Here is an 18,388-nt window from a genome sequence, read left to right as displayed (position 1 = left end):
TGGAAGCTTGGAACAGGGACTTCAGGGTGTCCAAGAGGTAACTCCCAGTGGTACGCTGCACTGAGGAGATCCCCACGGTCAGCAGCCCTGAAGAACACAGGGACACACACCCTCAGTACTTCAGCAAGGTGGGTGGGCCACAGGACTTGCTTCCCAGCCCTTCACCTAATGCCAGTTCCCAAGCCAGGTTCGCATCTGCTTCTTGTGCGAGTATAGAGTTGTGGGAGGTGAATACCTGCTCAAAGGTATGAGTCTCACTTGCTCGCTCAATACTTTGAAAGGCTCATAGGAGACGCTTCACAGAGGGTAAGGCTCTCTTTGGTATGGAACTATGTAGCTATTGCCATGTAAGCCAATTTCTTTTAGCCTGGCCTTGACCATTAGAGTTATCTTAACTACTGTGGACTACCCAGTCCTGGACTAGAGCATCCTCAAGTCCCTTTAAATCCTCCTCATGTCTGGCCAGTCCAGTTCACTGAGCTGTGCAGTTCAGTGGCTGGTGAGTTCACACTACCTTCTTTTTTGATTACCCACTTCTTCCTCCACCCCTGTCCCAGTCTTCCTGGTTCCTCTTCCCATCCATCTTCCCTTCCCCAGAAATCTGGCATGAATGAGTATCACCACAGGCTCCCTCACAGCGTCACTCTGGCCTTTTGGTCCTGCTGGGCATTCAAGGGGGATCGGGTAGGAGGGAAATGAACCGAAGTGGAAACCTGTACTGGCTGGCCCTCACTCAGAGTACCTTGCTTCCCACTAGCTGCCAGCTCAGTCCTTTAGACCCCACTCTCCTTTTCTAGGTGAAAGACACTGCCTGGCCGTTTCCAGATCCGATGGCCCCTTCCACATACTCACACCTTCCCTGGAGAGAGGTTCCAGCCAGGAATGTGTAGTTGGCATGCTGGAGTACACGGGAACTTTTCTGCATCTTGGTGAAGTATTTCAGATGGTTCTTGATTTCAGAGCTGATTTGCTCCTGAGCTAGCTGCCGGATTATTTTCTCCTTTTCACTCTGAATACAAGACGATAGATTATCAGCCCCAAGGGTGATTCTTGTGATCCTCTGGAGACAACTGGGCACGTACGTGTCCTCTTTAGGGCAGATTGGATGACCCCGGGATCCATTACATGGAATCTGCTCTCCCCTCCTGGTCATGACCTCCCGCCCCCCCCCCACCCCCAGAACTTGCCAGCCACAGCCATGTGGCCCTGGAATCCTGTAGAGTGAGAACCTGCCCACTAAGCCATTGTCCACATGTCATTTCTTTACCATGGGTCAAGCTGGCAGTCATTGTCGAACTTGACTCAGGCCTCTGCTGGGTTCTGAAAGACAGGGCCTGGCCCTGTCTGCAACGTCTTCCCCACGCTGCCTCAGCCTGAAAGTCCTTTCGCTTGCTGAGTCTCGATACACACAGCTCTGCCTCCCAAAGCCTCAGCTGCCCCGGGTGTGTGCTGAGGAGGTGGCAGCAGACAGGTGTTCCTCATCACCTGTGTCCTGCTGGTCAACACCTCCTCTGAAGGTGCCTGTGCTCTCTCCATGCCTGGAATGCCTGCTCCTCTTCCTGCCCTTCCCAAATCCTATAAGTCCCAAGTCTAGTTCAAAGGTAACCTCCTCTCTGACACTGTCTGGATTCCTCAGACGCTCTCCTTTGGCATTGCCATGATGAGCCTAGAAGGGTGGAGACACCTCTAGCCCTAGTACTCACCAGCGATGTGTTATGCTCGACACGTGCTGATTTATTCTCTCGAATAAAGAATCCCAGGATGGCTAAGGATGCCATGACTCTGATGCATCTCCACAGGCAGCCTTGCATAGTGCCAGGAGCCGCTGTGGAAGGAAGCTGAGCAGCAGTAGATCCCGAGGGCCTCCTACTCAGAGAGCAGGGGTGCCCTTCCTGCCTGGCATGCCATGTCCTGAGCCCACCCTTCCCGGACTGAGAGTTCCCAATACCTGATTATTGTCTTAACCTTTTTTCGTCCAGATTTTCTCTTGCCCCTGCTTTTAGCCATCTCAAGAAAGATAACAAACAAGAGTTTCATTCTGTGGAGGTCCTGCCCTCTCTATGCTCCCAGGGGAACTGGAGAGGATATGTTTGCAAGAAGAGGAAACAGAGGCTGTAGGTAAAAGTGCTTGCTAGCAAGCTTGATGACCTGAGTTCTATCCCTGGGATCTACATAGTGGAAGGAGAGAACCAACTCCTGGAGATTGTCCTCTGACCTCCACGTGGATGCCATCGTGTGCTTGTGCCTACATATGTGTACACACATACTTAGAGAAAGAAAGAAGTAAATTCCTAAGTGTAACATGTAGCCTGCAGGTAATAGACTTTCTGGCACTTTCCTGCTGTGTGAACTCTGTTCCCATAGACCTTTGTTTACTCTCTTAGGAGAAATGCCCTCAGCAAGATGTTTCCTCCCTCCTCCTCAGCAATGCAGCTTAGTGTGCTCAAGACATCATGTAAACAGTCCGCATTTCACCGTGAGACCTCCTGTAGCCTGAGCACATCTGGTGACAGTGATGAGAAATGGCATGTTTGCCACTATTTCTCTGTGAGCTATCTGGAATAAAAGTTTCACAGAATTCTGGTAAAGGCACTAGCCTAAGAGTCCTCTGGTTCTGTTCAATCTCAAATTCAACTTCAATTCCTTGGCAATGGCCACTGGCAGGTTGTGATAGTAATAAACTATTTTTAAAATGTGTATAGGTATTTTACCTGGAAGTACGTCTGTGTGCTACATATGTGTCTGGTGCATGCAGGGGCCAGAAGAGGGTGTTGAAACCCCTGGAACTGGAGTTACAGATGGTTGTGAGCCACTGTCTGGGTGCTGGGAATTGAACCAGGGTCCTCTGGAAGAGCAGCCAGTGCTCTTAACCACTGAGCCTGTCCAGCCCCCATAATACTTTTTTAAATGGCTAGGGTGGTAGTGGCGCACACCTTTAATCCCAGCACTCGGGAGGCAGAGGCAGGTGGATCTCTGTAAGTTCGAGACCAACCTGGTCTACAGAGTGAGTTCCAGGACAACCAAGGCTACACAGAGAAACCCGTCTCGAAAAACAAAACAAAACAAAGTTTAAATGAAGAGGAAATTTAGGGTTAAGTGTTAATTATATTCCCTCCCAAGTATCAAATTCAAGCCAACATCTTCCTGTGGGGACTAGTGATAATTAAATTAGATCTCATCTCTCAACTCCATACTTACTTTTGGGCCTGATCCTTTCCAGGATTATGTTAAGTAGATAGACAAGGTTTTGGGTGAAGTCAGAAGGACTTGGTGTGTCTACATCATGGCTGACTGCAGGGATCCATACAAACCTGGAAGAAACCAGGAATTTCTCTTCAGGACCACATCTTCACCAAGTTTCCAGTGCAAAATCCACTGAAGTCTTTCTGACCAGCAGAAAATGCTGCTTGAGGGTTAACTGGAGTAGGATTTTCTCTGAAATCAAGAAAAAACCCTTAATGTTGAAGGATGTAGTCCCAGAGTGGCTCCTCTGAGGTTGCTGTAGCTAGTCACTCCTCCCAGGAAACCTCACCTGACAACCATTGTTCAGCCTGAATGGGTGCTGTGTGTCAATCTGGCCTTACATCAGGCACCTGCTATTAGGTGAGGTGGGGACATAGTTTTAAAACCAGCCTTTCAGTCTTGTGTCTTGAAATTGGAATGTTACCTGCTAGTTTGAGTCAACAAGTGTGGATTCTGAATTATCCCTTCCTTATCAGAGGGCCCCATGAGCCGGTCAGCACTGTGTGTTCTCACCTGCTGTCTGTGCTACTTGGTGGATTACCACAAAACTGTACTCAGATATCTAGCTCTCCTAAATATCTGGCTCTCCTTTGGACTTAGAAGTGTGCAGTGACCCTCTGAAGTTTCCCTTTATTTCTTTTTATCTGTTTTTTTTTTCACCGCTGGGACTGTATTTCCAATACTACTGCTTCCCCCTCCCCCATGTGGTGGTCTGAATGAGAATGGTCCTCCTAAGATCATGTTTGAATACTTGGTCCCCAGTTGATGGAACTGTTTGGGAAGGATTAGGAGGTGTGGCCTCAACAGAGGAGATGGGTCACTGAGGGTGGGCTTCGAGGTTTCAAAAGACTGGTGCCATCCTCCATGTCTCTCTACCTCATGGTTATATCTCAAGATGTGAGCGCTCAGCTCCAGCTCCAGTCCCATGCCTGTATACCTACGGCTGTGCTCCCCACCATGATGGGCATGCACTCTAACCCTCTGAAATGCTAAGCCCCAAATAAACTCTTTCTACTATAAGCTGCCTTGGTCATGGTGTCTTATGACAGCAATAGAAAAGTAATGAAGACACTCCTCCACCTCCCCCCTTCCTTTTCCTCTTCTCCTTTTCCTTGTCTTCTTCCTCCTCCTCTCCCTCCTCCTCCTTCTCTTCCCTCTTCTCCTCCTGGTCTTCCTCAAAGCTTTATAGTGTTCATTTTTTTTACCTTTAGACTTATGATTCATCTCAAAATAATATCCATGTATGGAGTGAGGTAGATGCTGAAGTTCTTTTTCTTTTTTTTAAACTGATACCCCGTTCTTCCAGTACTACTGTAGAAAGACTCTGTAAATTCTTGTCACATCTGTTACTGAGTATGTTTGTGTCTGTTTTAGTTTCTTTGAACTATTTGACTGTCTCTACTGTTACACACATCTTCTATGCTCCCCTCAAGGTTGTAATGGTGGGTGGTTCCTGTGCCTTTTCTTACCGATGTGCAGGATGGATTTTTAGATGGAAGGCACCGTGAGGTTCTAATCCTATTTATTTTCCCCGTAGATGGCTGTATTAGTTATCTTACATGCTGGAACAAAAACGGCTAACAAGAGAGATTTAAGGAAGGAGTAAGTTTATTTTGGCTTACAGTCCAAAGGTAAATCACGGTGGCAGGAGCTTGAGGTGGCCAGTCACGTGACATCAGTTAGGACGCAGAGACAGATAAATAAATGCCTGTGCTCAGTTTGCTTTCTCCTTTTTATTCAGAGACCCAAGCCCATCGAATGGTACTGCCACATTCAGGGTAAGTCCTCCCACTGCGATTAATGTAATCTAGAAAATTCCTCACAGACATGCCCAGAGACTATTCACATGGTGACTCTGTCTTGTCAAATTGACATCATTCTGGGATGAGAAGGTGAGGGGGGTGAGAGGGGTGAGGGGGGTAAGGAGGGTAAGGAGGTTGGGGGGGGGAGGCACATGCCTTTAATCCCAGCACTCAGGAGGCAGGTACAGGCAGATCTCTGTGAGTTTGAGGGCGGCCTTGTCTGCAGAGCAAGTTCCAGGACAGCTAGGGCTACACAGAGAAACTTCGTCGGGGTGGGTGGGGGGAGATTAACCATCACACAGGTCACGGTAGCACATGCTCCCAGTCAGAGGAGATGTAAGCCAGAGGTATTTTCAGTGCTGCTACAGCGTACTTCTTGTATCTCACAGATCGACTTCTCCATATGGGTTGGGGAGAAATGCCCCCATAGTTCCCATTGACCTTTCCTTCTACAGGACACTATGAAGGGTCAACTGTATCCTCATTGCTCTAGTTGGCACCTGGGCTACAACTTGATTCCCATTTTAAGTTACTTTTGCTATCACCTCAGCAGGTCTTGGTATCATGTCTGGTGATGTGATCCAAGCCTATATTCCAAAAGAGTCTGAATCTTTGTCAATGACCCCTTTGAACTGGGCTTGCTGCATGTATCTATACCTTCACACAACGTACAAATATTCCACAACTGGACTTAAATACTTTGATAGCTGGACCTTGGTGGTTAGCCTCAGGAGGAAGAAGTAGCCAAGTTAAGGGAATAGGTTAGCTTTAGTGTCATAACCTAACAGTTAGGTAAGGAAGGGTGTTGCAGAACATTATTTTAAGATGTGTTACATTTGTTTATGCTGTGGAATATTTGTTTAATGATGCAAAGATGTGTTGCATTCTTTTATGTTGCATTTGTTTAACTCTGTGAAGATGTGTTACTTTGCCTGTCTAAAACACCTGGATTGGTCTAATAAAGAGCTGAATGGCCAATAGCAAGGCAGGAGAAAGGATAGGTAGGACTGGCAGGCAGAGAGAATAAGAAATCTGGGAGAAAAAAGAAGGAAGAACAGAAGAACAAGGAGAGGAAGATGCTAGGGGCCAGGCACACAGCCACACAGCCAGCCATGGAGTAAGAATGAAAGTAATATTCAGAAGTAAGGAAAGGAAGAAGCCCAGAGACAAAAGGTAGACAGGATAATTAAAGTAAAGAAAAGCTGGCAAGAAACAAGCCAAGCTAAGGCCAGGCACTCATAAGTAAGAAAAGGCCTCTGTGTATTGAAGGTGGAAGTTTCTATCCCACCAGGAACTCCCAAACACCCAGCAATTGCTTCCCAAATTACCACACAGAGGTTTATATTAATTACAAATTGCTCAGCCAGTAACTCAGGCTTATTACTAACTAGCTCTTACACTTAAATTAACCCATAATTCTTATCTATGTTTAGCCATGTGGCTTGGTACCTTTTCTCGGTACAGCATTCTCATCTTGCTTCCTCTGCATCTGGCTGGTGGCTCCTGACTCTGCCCTTTCTCTTCCCAGCATTCTTAGCTTGGTTGCCCCACACATACTTCCTGCCTGGCTACTGGCCAATCAGTGTTTTATTAAACCAAGTCGAGTGACAGATCTTACAGTGTACAAGAGGATTATTCCATAGCGGTGTATTTATTTGGGAGCTTGGTGGCAAGCGCCCCCCAAGAGTGAAAGAGACAAGAGTAAAAAGCAACCAACAACATTTTGATGTACCAACATGAGGCTCTAGAATTTCCATGTAGGGCCTGAGAAAGCTGGGGTGGGGAGGAAGAGGATACGGCTCCTTTAAGAGTTTCTGCCTGCTGGTGAGCCCTTGAGTAGCCAGCCAGTAAGCTAAGTAGTAACAGAAAACTAAGTAAAAACGCCCGCCACAGTGCAAGCACTGGCGTTCTAGAGCTCTAAGAAGGTTGAATGTAGGTAGTTCTTGGTCACCTACCTCCAACCTGGCCACCAGCTTCTTCTGGGTCTTTGATGGAATTGAAGACTAGATAGTTATAGTTGCAGTTTTTTCTAGTTATGGTAGAAAGTAAGTTAGGTCTAAAACTTTGAATTCACTAAGATAGGATAGATAATGAATTATTTTCTCTGAATATGCTAACTATCAATATACAGAATATTGTAAATGTAATTCTTACTTGATAACTGTTTTTGTTGTGTGTAGTTTTACCATGTTAAAGTTAAAACCTTTCTTTTTATTTAGACAAAAAGGGAGAAATGTTGTAGAATATTATTTTAAGATGTGTTACATTTGTTTATGCTGTGGAACATTTGTTTAATGATGCAAAGATGTATTGCATTTGTTTAACTCTATGAAGCTGTGTTACTTTGCCTATCTAAAACACGTGATTGGTCTAATAAAGAGCTGAATGGCCAATAGTGAGGCAGGAGAAAGAATAGGCTGGCCTGGCAAGCAAAGAGAATAAATAGAAGGAGAACTCTGGGAGAAAAATGAAAGAAGAGCAAGAGAACAGGAGAGGAAGATGCTAGGGGACAGTCACCTAGCCACAAGAGTGAAAGTAAGATATTCAGAAGCAAGGAAAGGAAAAAGCCCAGAAGTGAAAGGTAGATTATTGGTGAAATTATTAAGGCCACTCCACGTAGTTAAAAGGAGATTTATTTGGGGCTGGAGAGATGGCTCAGAGGTTAAAAGCACTGGCTGTTCTTCCTAGAGGTCCTGAGTTCTAGTCCCAGCAACCACACGGTGGTTCACAACCATCTGTAATGAGATCTGGCGCCCTCTTCTGGCCTGAAGGGATACATGCAAGCAGAACACTGTATAAATAAATATAAATAAATCTTTAAATTAAAAAAAAAGTTTTAAAAAAAGGAGATTTATTTATTGGCGTAACTTACAAATGAAGGGATAGGTAGGTTGAGGGTTCTGGGGAAGGTGTATCGCAGTCCAGCGGTGTTCTCTGGAGCTCTGCTCGGTCCACCTCTAGCGTCTGGGTTCCCAGCAGCAAGAGAGCATGGCACGTCCTGATCTCGGGTCTTCAGGCCCTCCCTTGGCCCCGCCTTGTAGGCGTGACAGTTACCAAAGCCTCAATGGGGGTTAGAACTTCCAGACCAAAGCTGAAATGGCTACCCACTACAGTAGGTGGGATAATTTAAGTAAAGAAAAGATAGCAAGAAACAAGCCAAGCTAAGGCGAGGCATTTATAATTAAGAATAAGCCTCCATGTGTGATTTATTTGGGGGCTGGGTGGTGGGCCCCCCAAAAGAGTAAAAAGCAAAACCAACCAACAACAGAAGAGGGAATAGGGGAGGGCAGGACCTGCCAGAGCCATGTTTGCCATGCTTGGGCCTACTGGAGCCCTTCATTTACCAGCTGAGCCATCCCGCTGTCCCTCTAGAGCCTTTTTTATGTTTACCACATTCAGACATCTGAATATGCATCCAAGATTTGTTGTGGGATATCTGTACACTGTGTGAAGGTGCATTGCTGTGATTGGTGTAATAAAAAGCTGAACAGTCAATAGTTAGGCAAGAGGTATAGGTGGGACTTTCTGGCAGAAAGAGGAAGTAGAAAGTGAATTAAGGCTCTGGAAATGCAAGGAGACACAGCAAGGAAACAGGAGGTGCAAGATGGAAGAGAGGTAATGCCACATGACAGAACATAGATTAATATAAATTGGTTAATTTAAGTTATAAGAGCTAGTCAGAAACAAGCCTAAGCTATAGGCCGAGTGCTCAGAATTAATAAGAAGTCTCCATGTCATTATTTGGGAGCTGGCTGGTGGGAAAGGAAAAGACTCACTACAGTCCAGCAATCAAAAGCCCCCTTTTGGATCACCTAATTAACATGACTGACCAAAACAAACCAACTCAGGTAGGCAGTGGTGGGCGCATGCCTTTAACCCCAGTAGTAGGGAGGCAGAAGCAGGTGGATCTCAGTGAGTTTGAGGCCAGCCTGGTCTACAGAGTGAGTTCCAGGACAGCCAAGGATACACAAAGAGACCCTGTCTCAAAAAAACAAAAACCAAACCAAAACAAAACCCAAAATATGTGAGTGGAGACATGAGGTAGGAAGGTCACTGCAAAGCAGGACCATCTCAGCCCTGGGTCTCAGATGCTATCTGACAGCATTCTTAGCCTTTTGATTGATGGAAGCTAGGGGTCTCTTTGTATATCCCTAGGGATTTACCTAATAGTCACAAAGATGTTAGGTCACATTCAGAAGTAGTAAGTAAATGGCTATTAAGAGGTCAAGAGATCTCCACATAATTCATAATTAGGCCCTGGACCTGTAACATTCCACCCTCTCTGAAATCATTGAAGTTCTAATCAGCCTGTGATCCAGCCAGTATGTCTTCCTCCCAGAGGCTTTCAGGCACCATAGCAATGTCATGCTACAATGCTGTGCTCCAACAGCCAAGCTGTGTTTGGAGATCAGACGACAAGCATGTGGATTCCAGAGAGAGGATTTATGTCATTAGGGTTGGCAGAAAGGACCTTTACGTGCTGAGGCATCTTGCTGGCCTTACACAACCTATTCTTTTTAAAGATTTGTTCGCTTTTATTTTATGTGTATGTGCACCAGGAGTGTGCCTGGTACCTGTGGAGGCTAGAAAAAGGGTGTTGGATCCCCTGGAACTGAAGTTACAGGTAGTTGTGGGTCACTTGATGTGGATGCTGGGAACCAAACCAGGGTCTCCTAGAAGAGTAGAAAGTGCTCTTAACCACGGAGCCATCTCTCCAGCCCACATATTGCTTAATATAATAAAAAGAATGTATTTCTTTGGTAGAACAATGTATGGAGAAACAGCTGTTGGAAGCTTCTTGCACTTAACATGGTGAGCTACGTCATCCATAGATGAACATCTGGGGAAAATGCAAATCAAGGCCACAATCTCTCACTCAGCCAAGGACCTGCCATACAATCATGAGGTCTGAGTTCAGATCCCCAGTACCCACATAAAACTCAAGCATAGTGGCATGCTAAACCTCAGTGCTTGGGAGGGTGATAGCAACAGGTAAATCCCTGGAGTTCATTGCCAGCCAGTTTAGTGGAATGAGTAAGTTCCAGATTCAGTGAGAGACCGTGTCTCTTAAAAATTAGGTAGAGATGGGCCAGGTGGTGGTTGGCGCACACCTTTAATCCCAGCACTTGGGAGGCAGAGGCAGATCTCTGTGAGTTTCAGGCCAACCTGGTCTACAGAGTGAGTTCCAGAACAGCCAGAGCTGTTACATGGAGAAACACTGTCTTGAACAACAACAACAACTAGATAGAGATGGATTGAAAAAGCACCCAAAGTTGACGTTTGGTCTCCATACATACCTACACATACGTGTGCTCAGACAAAAACACACATAGCAGGCCCTCCTGCACACACCATAGTGAGACCTAACTTCACACCCATTAGGATAGCTGTGATGAGAAAGACGGACAGTAAAAAGTGTTGGTGAGGGGCTGGAGAGATGGCTCAGAGGTTAAGAGCACTGACTGCTCTTCCAGAGGTCCTGAGTTCAATCCCCAGCAACCACATGATGGCCCACAACCATCTGTAACGAGATCTGGTGCCCTCTTCTGGCCTGCAGGCACACATGCTGTATACATAATAAATAAATCTTTGAAAAAAAAAAAAAAAGTGTTGGTGAGGATGCGAGGAAACCAGATGCCCTCACAGCTGGTAGGAATTTAAAACGGTACAGCTGCTGTGGCAGTTAGTGGGGTGATTACTCAAAAAGATAAGGTAAGACACTGTGGCAGAGGACTGAGAGGCCAGCACTCGGGAGGCTGAAGCAGGATGTGCCTGTGAGCTGGAGATCAGCCAGGGCTCACGGGAGACCATTTCAAAAAACAAACTCAAGCAAATGTTAGCATTACCACATCAATTTCACTTTTGATACATGCTCAAGAGAACTGAAGTATAGGCTTACCCCAAATTTTCTCATGAATGTTCCCGAAGCATTGTGCAAAATAGCCCAATGCTCAGGCCAGTATGGTGGTGCAGATCTGTAATCCCTGTACTTGGGAAGTGGAGGCAGGAGGATCAGGAGTTTAAGGTCACCCTCAGCTACATAGTAAATTTGAAGTCGGCCTGGACTACATGAGACTAGTCTCAGAAAACCACCGACAACAAAAAATAGCTCCAAATAGAAACAACTCAAATATCTATCAACTGATAAATATATGAACAAAATATGACATTCCATCTAATGAATCGTCACTTGATGTAATAGCTGTATTTGCATGCTGTTACCACACACCTGACATAAAGAACTTAAAGGAAGAAAAAATTGGGGGGGCATGGATTCAGAGAATCTAGTCATCGTAGTCATTTCTGATGATTTGGGTGGAGCAGAGCTTCATGCTGTGGGTGCACATGATAGCGGGTACTCACTGCGTGGCTGACAGGAAGCAGAGAAAGAGACTACAGGAAGCAGCCAGGGCAAAGCCAAATCCCCAAGGACAAGCGCTCAGTGACCTAATTCCACCAGCTAGGTCCCACCTACTATTCACCATCTCCTAGCAATAACATCATATTTATTAATCTAACAAGTGGTTATGCCACTGTCTAGACCAGATCCCTCGGGATTCAGCCACCTCCCCAAAGCCCATCCTCTGGCAACTAAACTTTAATTACATGAACCTGTGGGGACATTTCATATTCAAAATCAAAACGTTCTGCATTTGTCTCTGAAATGCTCAGGGCCATCTTATAATGAAAACAAACAAACAAACAAACAACTTTTAATTTATTTCTAAGATCTCTGAAGTCTTAAACAGTTCCAACGTCACTCAAAATTTTAAGCCAAAATTTCTTTGAGACTCAAAGCAGCTTGGCAGTGGTGACACATGCCTTTAATCCCAGCACTTGGGAGTGAGGCAGAGGCAAGCAGATCTCCGAGTTCGAGACCAGCTTGGTATACAGAGTGAGTTCCAGGACAGTTGGGGCTACACAGAGAAACCCTGTCTCAAAACACAACAAACAAACAAAAATCAAGAAACAAGTTATTTTTAGAGATTAAACAGTCCCATTCTAAAAAGAGACAGTGAAGACCTAAAAACGAAGAATGGGACCAAAGCAAGAAAACCCATGTAGGTCCATGTCTGGAATGTGGGGCACACGGAGGCACCGCCTGAGCCCCAGTGGTGAGGGCCGCTCCGTCAATGTCACTTTCCCATTTGTAGTGCACATGGCCTGCTTGCCGGGGACTTCCTTCAGCATATGTCCCACATTTCAGGCATCTCCAACATCCTGGAGATGCCACTGAGGCTGACACTCTACTGTCCTAGCTTCAAAAATCCCCCTCTGAGGGGCTGGAGAGATGGCTCTCAGAAGACCCAGCTCAATTCCCAGTACCTTAACGGTGGCTCACAACCATCCGAAACTCCAGTTTCAGCAGATCTGATGCCCCTTCTGGCTGTCTCAGGTACTGCATACACAGAGTACACATATACATGTGGGCAAAATTCTTGTACACATAAAAGTAAATAAATCTTATTAAGAAAGAAAGAAAAAAAATTCTCTTTAGCAGTTCCCTGCAGAAATCCTGACTGTGCTACACATTATCTGATCTCCCAGACTTTGAACTCTTGGTGGAAGCCTCCACGATCCTCTAACTCCTGTATTTTGTCTGTCTGCAAACTCAGTATGGTGGATGACACCACGGTTTGCTGGCAGATCAAGTGCACACCTCTAACCCCAGCACTCGGGAGGCAGAGGCAGGTGAATCTCTGTGAGTTCCAGGCCAGCCTGGGCTACAGAGTGAGTTCCAGGACAGCCAGGGATATGTAGAGAGACTCTGTCTAAAAAGTAGGCAAACAAACAAAAAAACCAAAACAAAACAAAAAAAGAAAAAAGAAAACCTGTATTTCCAGATTTTTTAGTGAATGAAGTTCCAATATTGTGTGACATTATTCCTGGGGAGATGTGAACACATGTCTACTCCCCTCAGATAGGGAACCAATGATAGACCAATGTAAGGATACCACCAAAGTCTGTGAGTGTGAATCCATTAGTCTGTATTGGGGTTCCTACTAGATGTGGGTGAGGGGTTACTTATAGGAGCTGGATGACTCAAAAGCAACCCTAACACTAGAAGACCACCCCAGCAGGGGTGATGGCCCAGGGAAGCTGGAAACCATGAAAGGTCACCGCACAACTTACAGGCAGCCTGACAGACTGGAGATCTCTTCCAGGAAGCTGAGGTGTTGTTCTCTGTCTTCCAGGCAGCTTGGCTGCTGTGAGAGTCTCTCAGTCCTTCCTGCTTATACATCCTTGGGAAGGGTCTTCCTAGTGCATTTGGTCAGTTTCAGGGATGTCCTAAGAGTTCTGAGTTGTTAATTTCCTGGGGTCTAAGCCCCTCCCTTTAGAACTTCTTGAGTCTTAACTGGCTGCTCTCCAAGATGAAATAATTTTTTAATTTAGAAGAAATCGCTACACCACAAATGATTTAGATTTAAATATTCATAGACAGACACACATGGAATCCAGAGATAGAATAGTTATAAAATGAGAACAATAATAATGCCTACTTAGCTAGGGAGGCAGAGGCAAACTGGTCTCTGTGAGTTCGAGGCCAACCTGGTCTACAGGGCAAGTTCCAGGACAGTCAGGGCTACGTAGACAAAACCCTGTCTCGAAAAAACAAAAACAAAAACAAAAAAAAGAAAGAAAGAAAGAAAAAGAAACTTGTTAGTAGTAAAAACATTTTTGTAGTTGTTGGTGTTGCTTAGTTTTGCAGTCAGATTTCATGACGTCCTAACATTTTGGTCCTCTAATGAGGCTCTACTGCCCCCATGTGGTGTAGACTGCCCAGACACCTCTGTAAAGAGAAACGGTAGATTTTAGACTTCTAGGGCTGTATGTATGATCTTAGTGCTCTTGTATAGTGAAAGTAGCTACAGATAACTCATTGAGGAAGATGTGGTTACAGCTGCAGCAGAATTCCGGTCTGCCTATCAGTCTATGCAGATTCACAGATTTGGCTTTAAAGAGTGCAGAAAGACACCAGGGGAAACAGTGGCAGGGAGGTCTCAGAATTAGGATCCCTCTCTAACCAGCCGCAGGGAGAACCACGGAGAGGGAGGTGTGCTGACTGGATTAGAGGTCAAGTGAAAGGAACACTTTGGATCCCAATCAAGATTCTGCGACTCCTTGAGAGAAACTCCTTGGAATGAAGGTCCTAAGACTCAGGAGAATCCAAGACGATCGACATGAGAACCAGAGACAATTAACCAGCAGTTCTGACACTGTCTCTCTGCATCAATTACAAAGGGAGAAAGCAGCCACAGATCAAACAGATGTGTTCCAATAAAACTTTACCCAGTTTTTACCTGCATCCCTCCCTTGGTTTGTGTAAATGTTTGTCTGCATGTATGTCTGTGCACCATGTGCATTCTTGGTGGCTGGTGGACATCTGAGAGGGTGTCAGATACTATGAAACTGGAGTTATGGATAGTTGTGATCTGCCATGTGGGTGCTAGGAACTGAACCTGGTCTTAAGTACCTGGCTATCTCTTCCTCCCCTGGAGATGAGATTTAAATTTTTTTGGATGCCTAGAGTCTTTGGTGTGGGGTCAGATCTACTGTCTGCTATAAAACTTCACCAAGGAGTCTATTGTGAGAGTGTTGATTAAAATACTATACCTCTGCTTATAATTGTAGCTGACATTTATTGAGTACATACTATACATCAAACACTAAGCTAAGAGCTTCCTGTATACTTTCTCACTTAATGCTCACAACTCTATGAATTGGGTACTAATATTTTACATATTTAGAGGGTGAGATGATGTAATTTAATTAGGCTAAGACAATGTTAGCAGGAAGGACAAACCCAGAGAATAGCCCTAAGGCCCCATCATTTGGCTATTCTTTTTGTTCTTATTTTAACTGGGAAACACTTCAGCATCTGAACTTAACTAAATGAACTATAAAAAAAACCATATAGTTTAAATAAGGCTTACAAAGCTAGTCACAAGCACTTTCAGCTAGATTTAATTAATAAACTTTCTCTGGTACCACTGAACTCTTACTAAAAATTGTAACCTTTTTAGACCTTGTCCATAGTGTTGATCTATAATGGAAATGTATTAAGAAATGTATTTCCATTTGTTTTCTGTCTTAAAGAGTCTCTCCATCTGGCTCCATATGCATGATATGCTGATCTTTTTTAAGTTATTAATGTTCACTGTCAAGGTGACATAGTATACTGGTTTTAGATATGGGCTTGGGGCATAGTCTTCTGTTTGAAACCTAATCTTGCCCCTTGCAGGCTAGGACTCAATAAACACCAGCTAGTCTGCGAGCATTTTACTCTACTGGAATGGGCTGTCTCGACTGTGACTCTGCTTTGTGGTCTTTCTTCAGGAAGTATGAACAAAGAGTCATCAGACTGGATGGAGAGCGCCTACTGAGACATCTCAGCCCATTTAGGTGTCTTTAAATAATAGCAGCCACAACTCGACTGTCATTACCACTACCACAATAACAATAGCCGATGTTTAGTGGGCACTTGCTGCATGCTATTTTAAGTGCTTTTTATGAGTTAATGTAATCAGTTGGTAAGCAGGTGATATTACCTGCACTGTGTAGGTAAGGGATTAAGTTACATGTATAATAAATGGCAAGGACCTTTTTTTTTTTCAAACCCAAGGTCATATGCTAAGCAAATGTTCTGCCATTGAGTCCCAGCCCTTGGCTTTTTGAGACAAGGTCCCCCATCCAGGCTGGCCTTAAGCTCACGACCTTCTACCACTGCCTCAGGAATGCTGGGCTTACAGGTGTATACTGCACCTGTAGATTTTTGACCCATGCAAGTCTAACTTCATGATCTACGTTCTGTTTAAATTTATTTTTAGTTTTGAGAAGGCTCTTGCTAAGTTCTAGCTTGGAACTTGCTATGTAGAACAGGTTTCCTGGAACTCACAGACATCCCCTTGCCTCTGCCTGCGGAGCGCTAGGATTGAAGGCGTGTGTCATCACTCCTGGATATACTCTTACTGTTGAAAAGTAGGACACTGAAGAGAACAATCTGTATTTATCTTAATTTTCATGTTACTGATCTGCCTCCAGTAGGAAGTTGCACTGTGATGAATGTCTTCAGGAGGACTGACCAAAGATTCTGTATAGAATCAGTGTTTTTTTTTTTTTAAGATTGATTGATTGATTGATTGATTGATTGATTTATTTATTTATTTATTTATTATGTCTACAGTGTTCTGCCTCCATGCTTTGCCTGAAGGCCAGAAGAGGCCATTAGATCTCATTATAGATGGTTGTGAGCCACCATGTAGTTGCTGGGAATTGAACCCAGGACCTTTGAAAGAACAGCCAGTGCTCTTAACTGCTGAGCCATCTCTCCAGCCCATTTGAACCAGTGTAGGTTTTTTTTTTTTTTTTTTAGATTTATTTATTTATTATGTATACAGCATGTATCCCTGCAGGCCAGAAGAGGGCACCAGATCTCATTACAGATGGTTGTGAGCCACCATGTGGGTACTGGGAATTGAACTCAGGACCTCTGGAAGAGCAGACAGTGCTCTTAACCTCTGAGCCATCTCTCCAGCCCCCAGTGTAGGTTTTAAAGAAAGGATTAAGCTGGGCGGTGGTGACACATGCCTTTAATCCCAGCACTAGGGAGGAAGAGGCAGGTGAATCCTTGTGAGTTTGAAGCCAGCCTGGTCTACAGATCAAGTTCCAGGCCAGCCAGAGCTACACAGAGAAATCCTGTCTCGATCCTCCCAAAAACAACACACACACACACACACACACACACACACACACACACACACACCCCAAAACCACAAACCAAACCAAACCAAGAAAAGAAAGAAAGAAAAAAAAGAAGAAAAGAGAAAGAAAGAAAGGATCTTAAAGGCACACACAATTAGCACAAAATAAAATACAATGTAATGCCAGGAGTACTGTGGACATAATCTAGATAGATAGCACATATTAATACTTTACCTATTCACATATTGTCCTTATATTTTCTGCTTGGTTGAGAAAGACTCACTCTTTTCCCTAATACCTAGGTTAAACAACTTCCTTTAAATACAATAGAGACTTGAGTCAACTTTTTAGTTTATATTTCTAGAAAGAATCTGTAAATTTGGGTCTGACAATTAATACTACTAATCAAGATTTGTTGCTCAAATGTGTGTGTGTGTGGGGGGGTGGGGTGGGGTGGGGGGAGGAGGCTGGCCAGCAAACCTCAGGGATTAGCCTGTCTCCACCTCCCCAGTGAGCCCCCACAGCCACCACCACAACCCCAATCCCAATCACCGTTGCTTTTTTCTGTGGGGGTTGGAGAGACGGCTCAGTTGCTAAAGTTCTTGCCAAGCATCTTTCATGGCAAGCACTTGAGAGAGTTAGCCATTTCCCCAGCCACCAGGTGTTCCTCTAAAGTCCGAGGAACCTTGTTTAAGATTTTTCTCAGTCAAATTTTGAAGGAGGAAGCGGTGGGGGGCAGGGAGGTGGGTTTGGAGCTAGAATTTCTATCATTCCAAATCATTAAAATGAGAGAACATTTCAGCTAAAATCCTTTTTTTTTTTTTAAATAGCAGTGATGGTATATTAATCTTTGATTCCCTTCAGACTCTGGATGTGAGTTTTCAAGAGTGTCACGTGAGCAGAGATCTACACGCATGAAAGCTTCATTAATTTTTAACTGGTAATGTGAGATGAGAAGGCTCAGTACTGACCAGCTGTATTTTGAACTCAACTACAGACATGAATTATGTATACACGGAAAATTATTTGAAACAATTTTAGTCTATTATACCCTTGCTTCCTGTTATAATTTTAGATAAATTAGAGTATATTATAATTATAACCAATTATGTTGTTTCAATTATCATTTCTAATTGATCCAAGCATTAATACATGACCCCTGGTGAGAGTCTATTTCATAATCCTGGTAAAAAGCCAGTGGTTTGCTCTTAATGAACTTCTGTGCACAGTACTATTTAATTAGATTAAAATGGAGTTCCCTTTGAAGTGTCTTAGAGGACACTTTCTGGATGGATCTTGCCAGTTGGGTGGGTCAAAAGGACTGTCTTTTTGTTTGTTTTGTTTTTTTCTGAGACAGGGTTTCTCTGTGTAGTCCTGGCTCTCCTGGAACTCACTCTGTAGACCAGATCCACCTGCCTCTGCCTCCAGAGTGCCAGGATTAAAGGCTGGCTCACCACCTCCAGGAAAAAGGACTATTGGGAACTGAAAGGAAATTAGGAGGATAAAGACACAACTCACCTCTTTCAATACAAAAGAAATATGATATTCTTTTTTCATCTATCCTTCTAGAATTTGCTTGGATGATAGTGATGTAAAAACCTTTTAAGAATCCCTTCCACTTTGAGAATTCTGACATTTAT

General features: G+C 44.3%; 1 protein-coding gene and 1 long non-coding RNA gene across 3 annotated transcripts in view; one reads left to right on the top strand and one right to left on the bottom strand.

Moving 5' to 3' along the window:
• The window catches only part of LOC128109710 (alpha-1,3-mannosyl-glycoprotein 4-beta-N-acetylglucosaminyltransferase-like protein MGAT4E), a 3,384-nt gene extending 1,552 nt beyond the window's left edge, over nt 1-1,832 (bottom strand). The window contains exons 1-3 of the mRNA XM_052737006.1: nt 1,704-1,832; nt 853-1,009; nt 1-87 (exon numbers count right to left, since the gene is read on the bottom strand). The exon at nt 1-87 is cut by the window's left edge and continues 1,552 nt beyond it. Of these exons, the coding sequence (XP_052592966.1) occupies nt 1-87; nt 853-1,009; nt 1,704-1,811 (352 nt within the window). The 5' untranslated portion in view covers nt 1,812-1,832. The remainder of the gene's footprint in view (nt 88-852; nt 1,010-1,703) is intronic.
• LOC128109711 (uncharacterized) overlaps nt 1-2,697 on the top strand; it is an 11,786-nt gene extending 9,089 nt beyond the window's left edge. For both annotated transcript variants that reach the window (XR_008217911.1, XR_008217910.1), the window contains one exon: nt 798-2,697. This is a non-coding gene — a long non-coding RNA (uncharacterized LOC128109711). The remainder of the gene's footprint in view (nt 1-797) is intronic.
• Nucleotides 2,698-18,388: the final 15,691 nt, after the last annotated feature.

Source organism: Peromyscus californicus, unplaced genomic scaffold (genome assembly GCF_007827085.1).
Source record: "Peromyscus californicus insignis strain IS unplaced genomic scaffold, ASM782708v3 Scaffold_14__1_contigs__length_90479793_seg_2, whole genome shotgun sequence".
NCBI classification, from domain to species: Eukaryota; Metazoa; Chordata; class Mammalia; order Rodentia; family Cricetidae; genus Peromyscus; species Peromyscus californicus.
The sequence above is the reverse complement of the archived record's forward strand: the minus strand, read 5'-3'. Positions and strand labels throughout refer to the sequence as shown.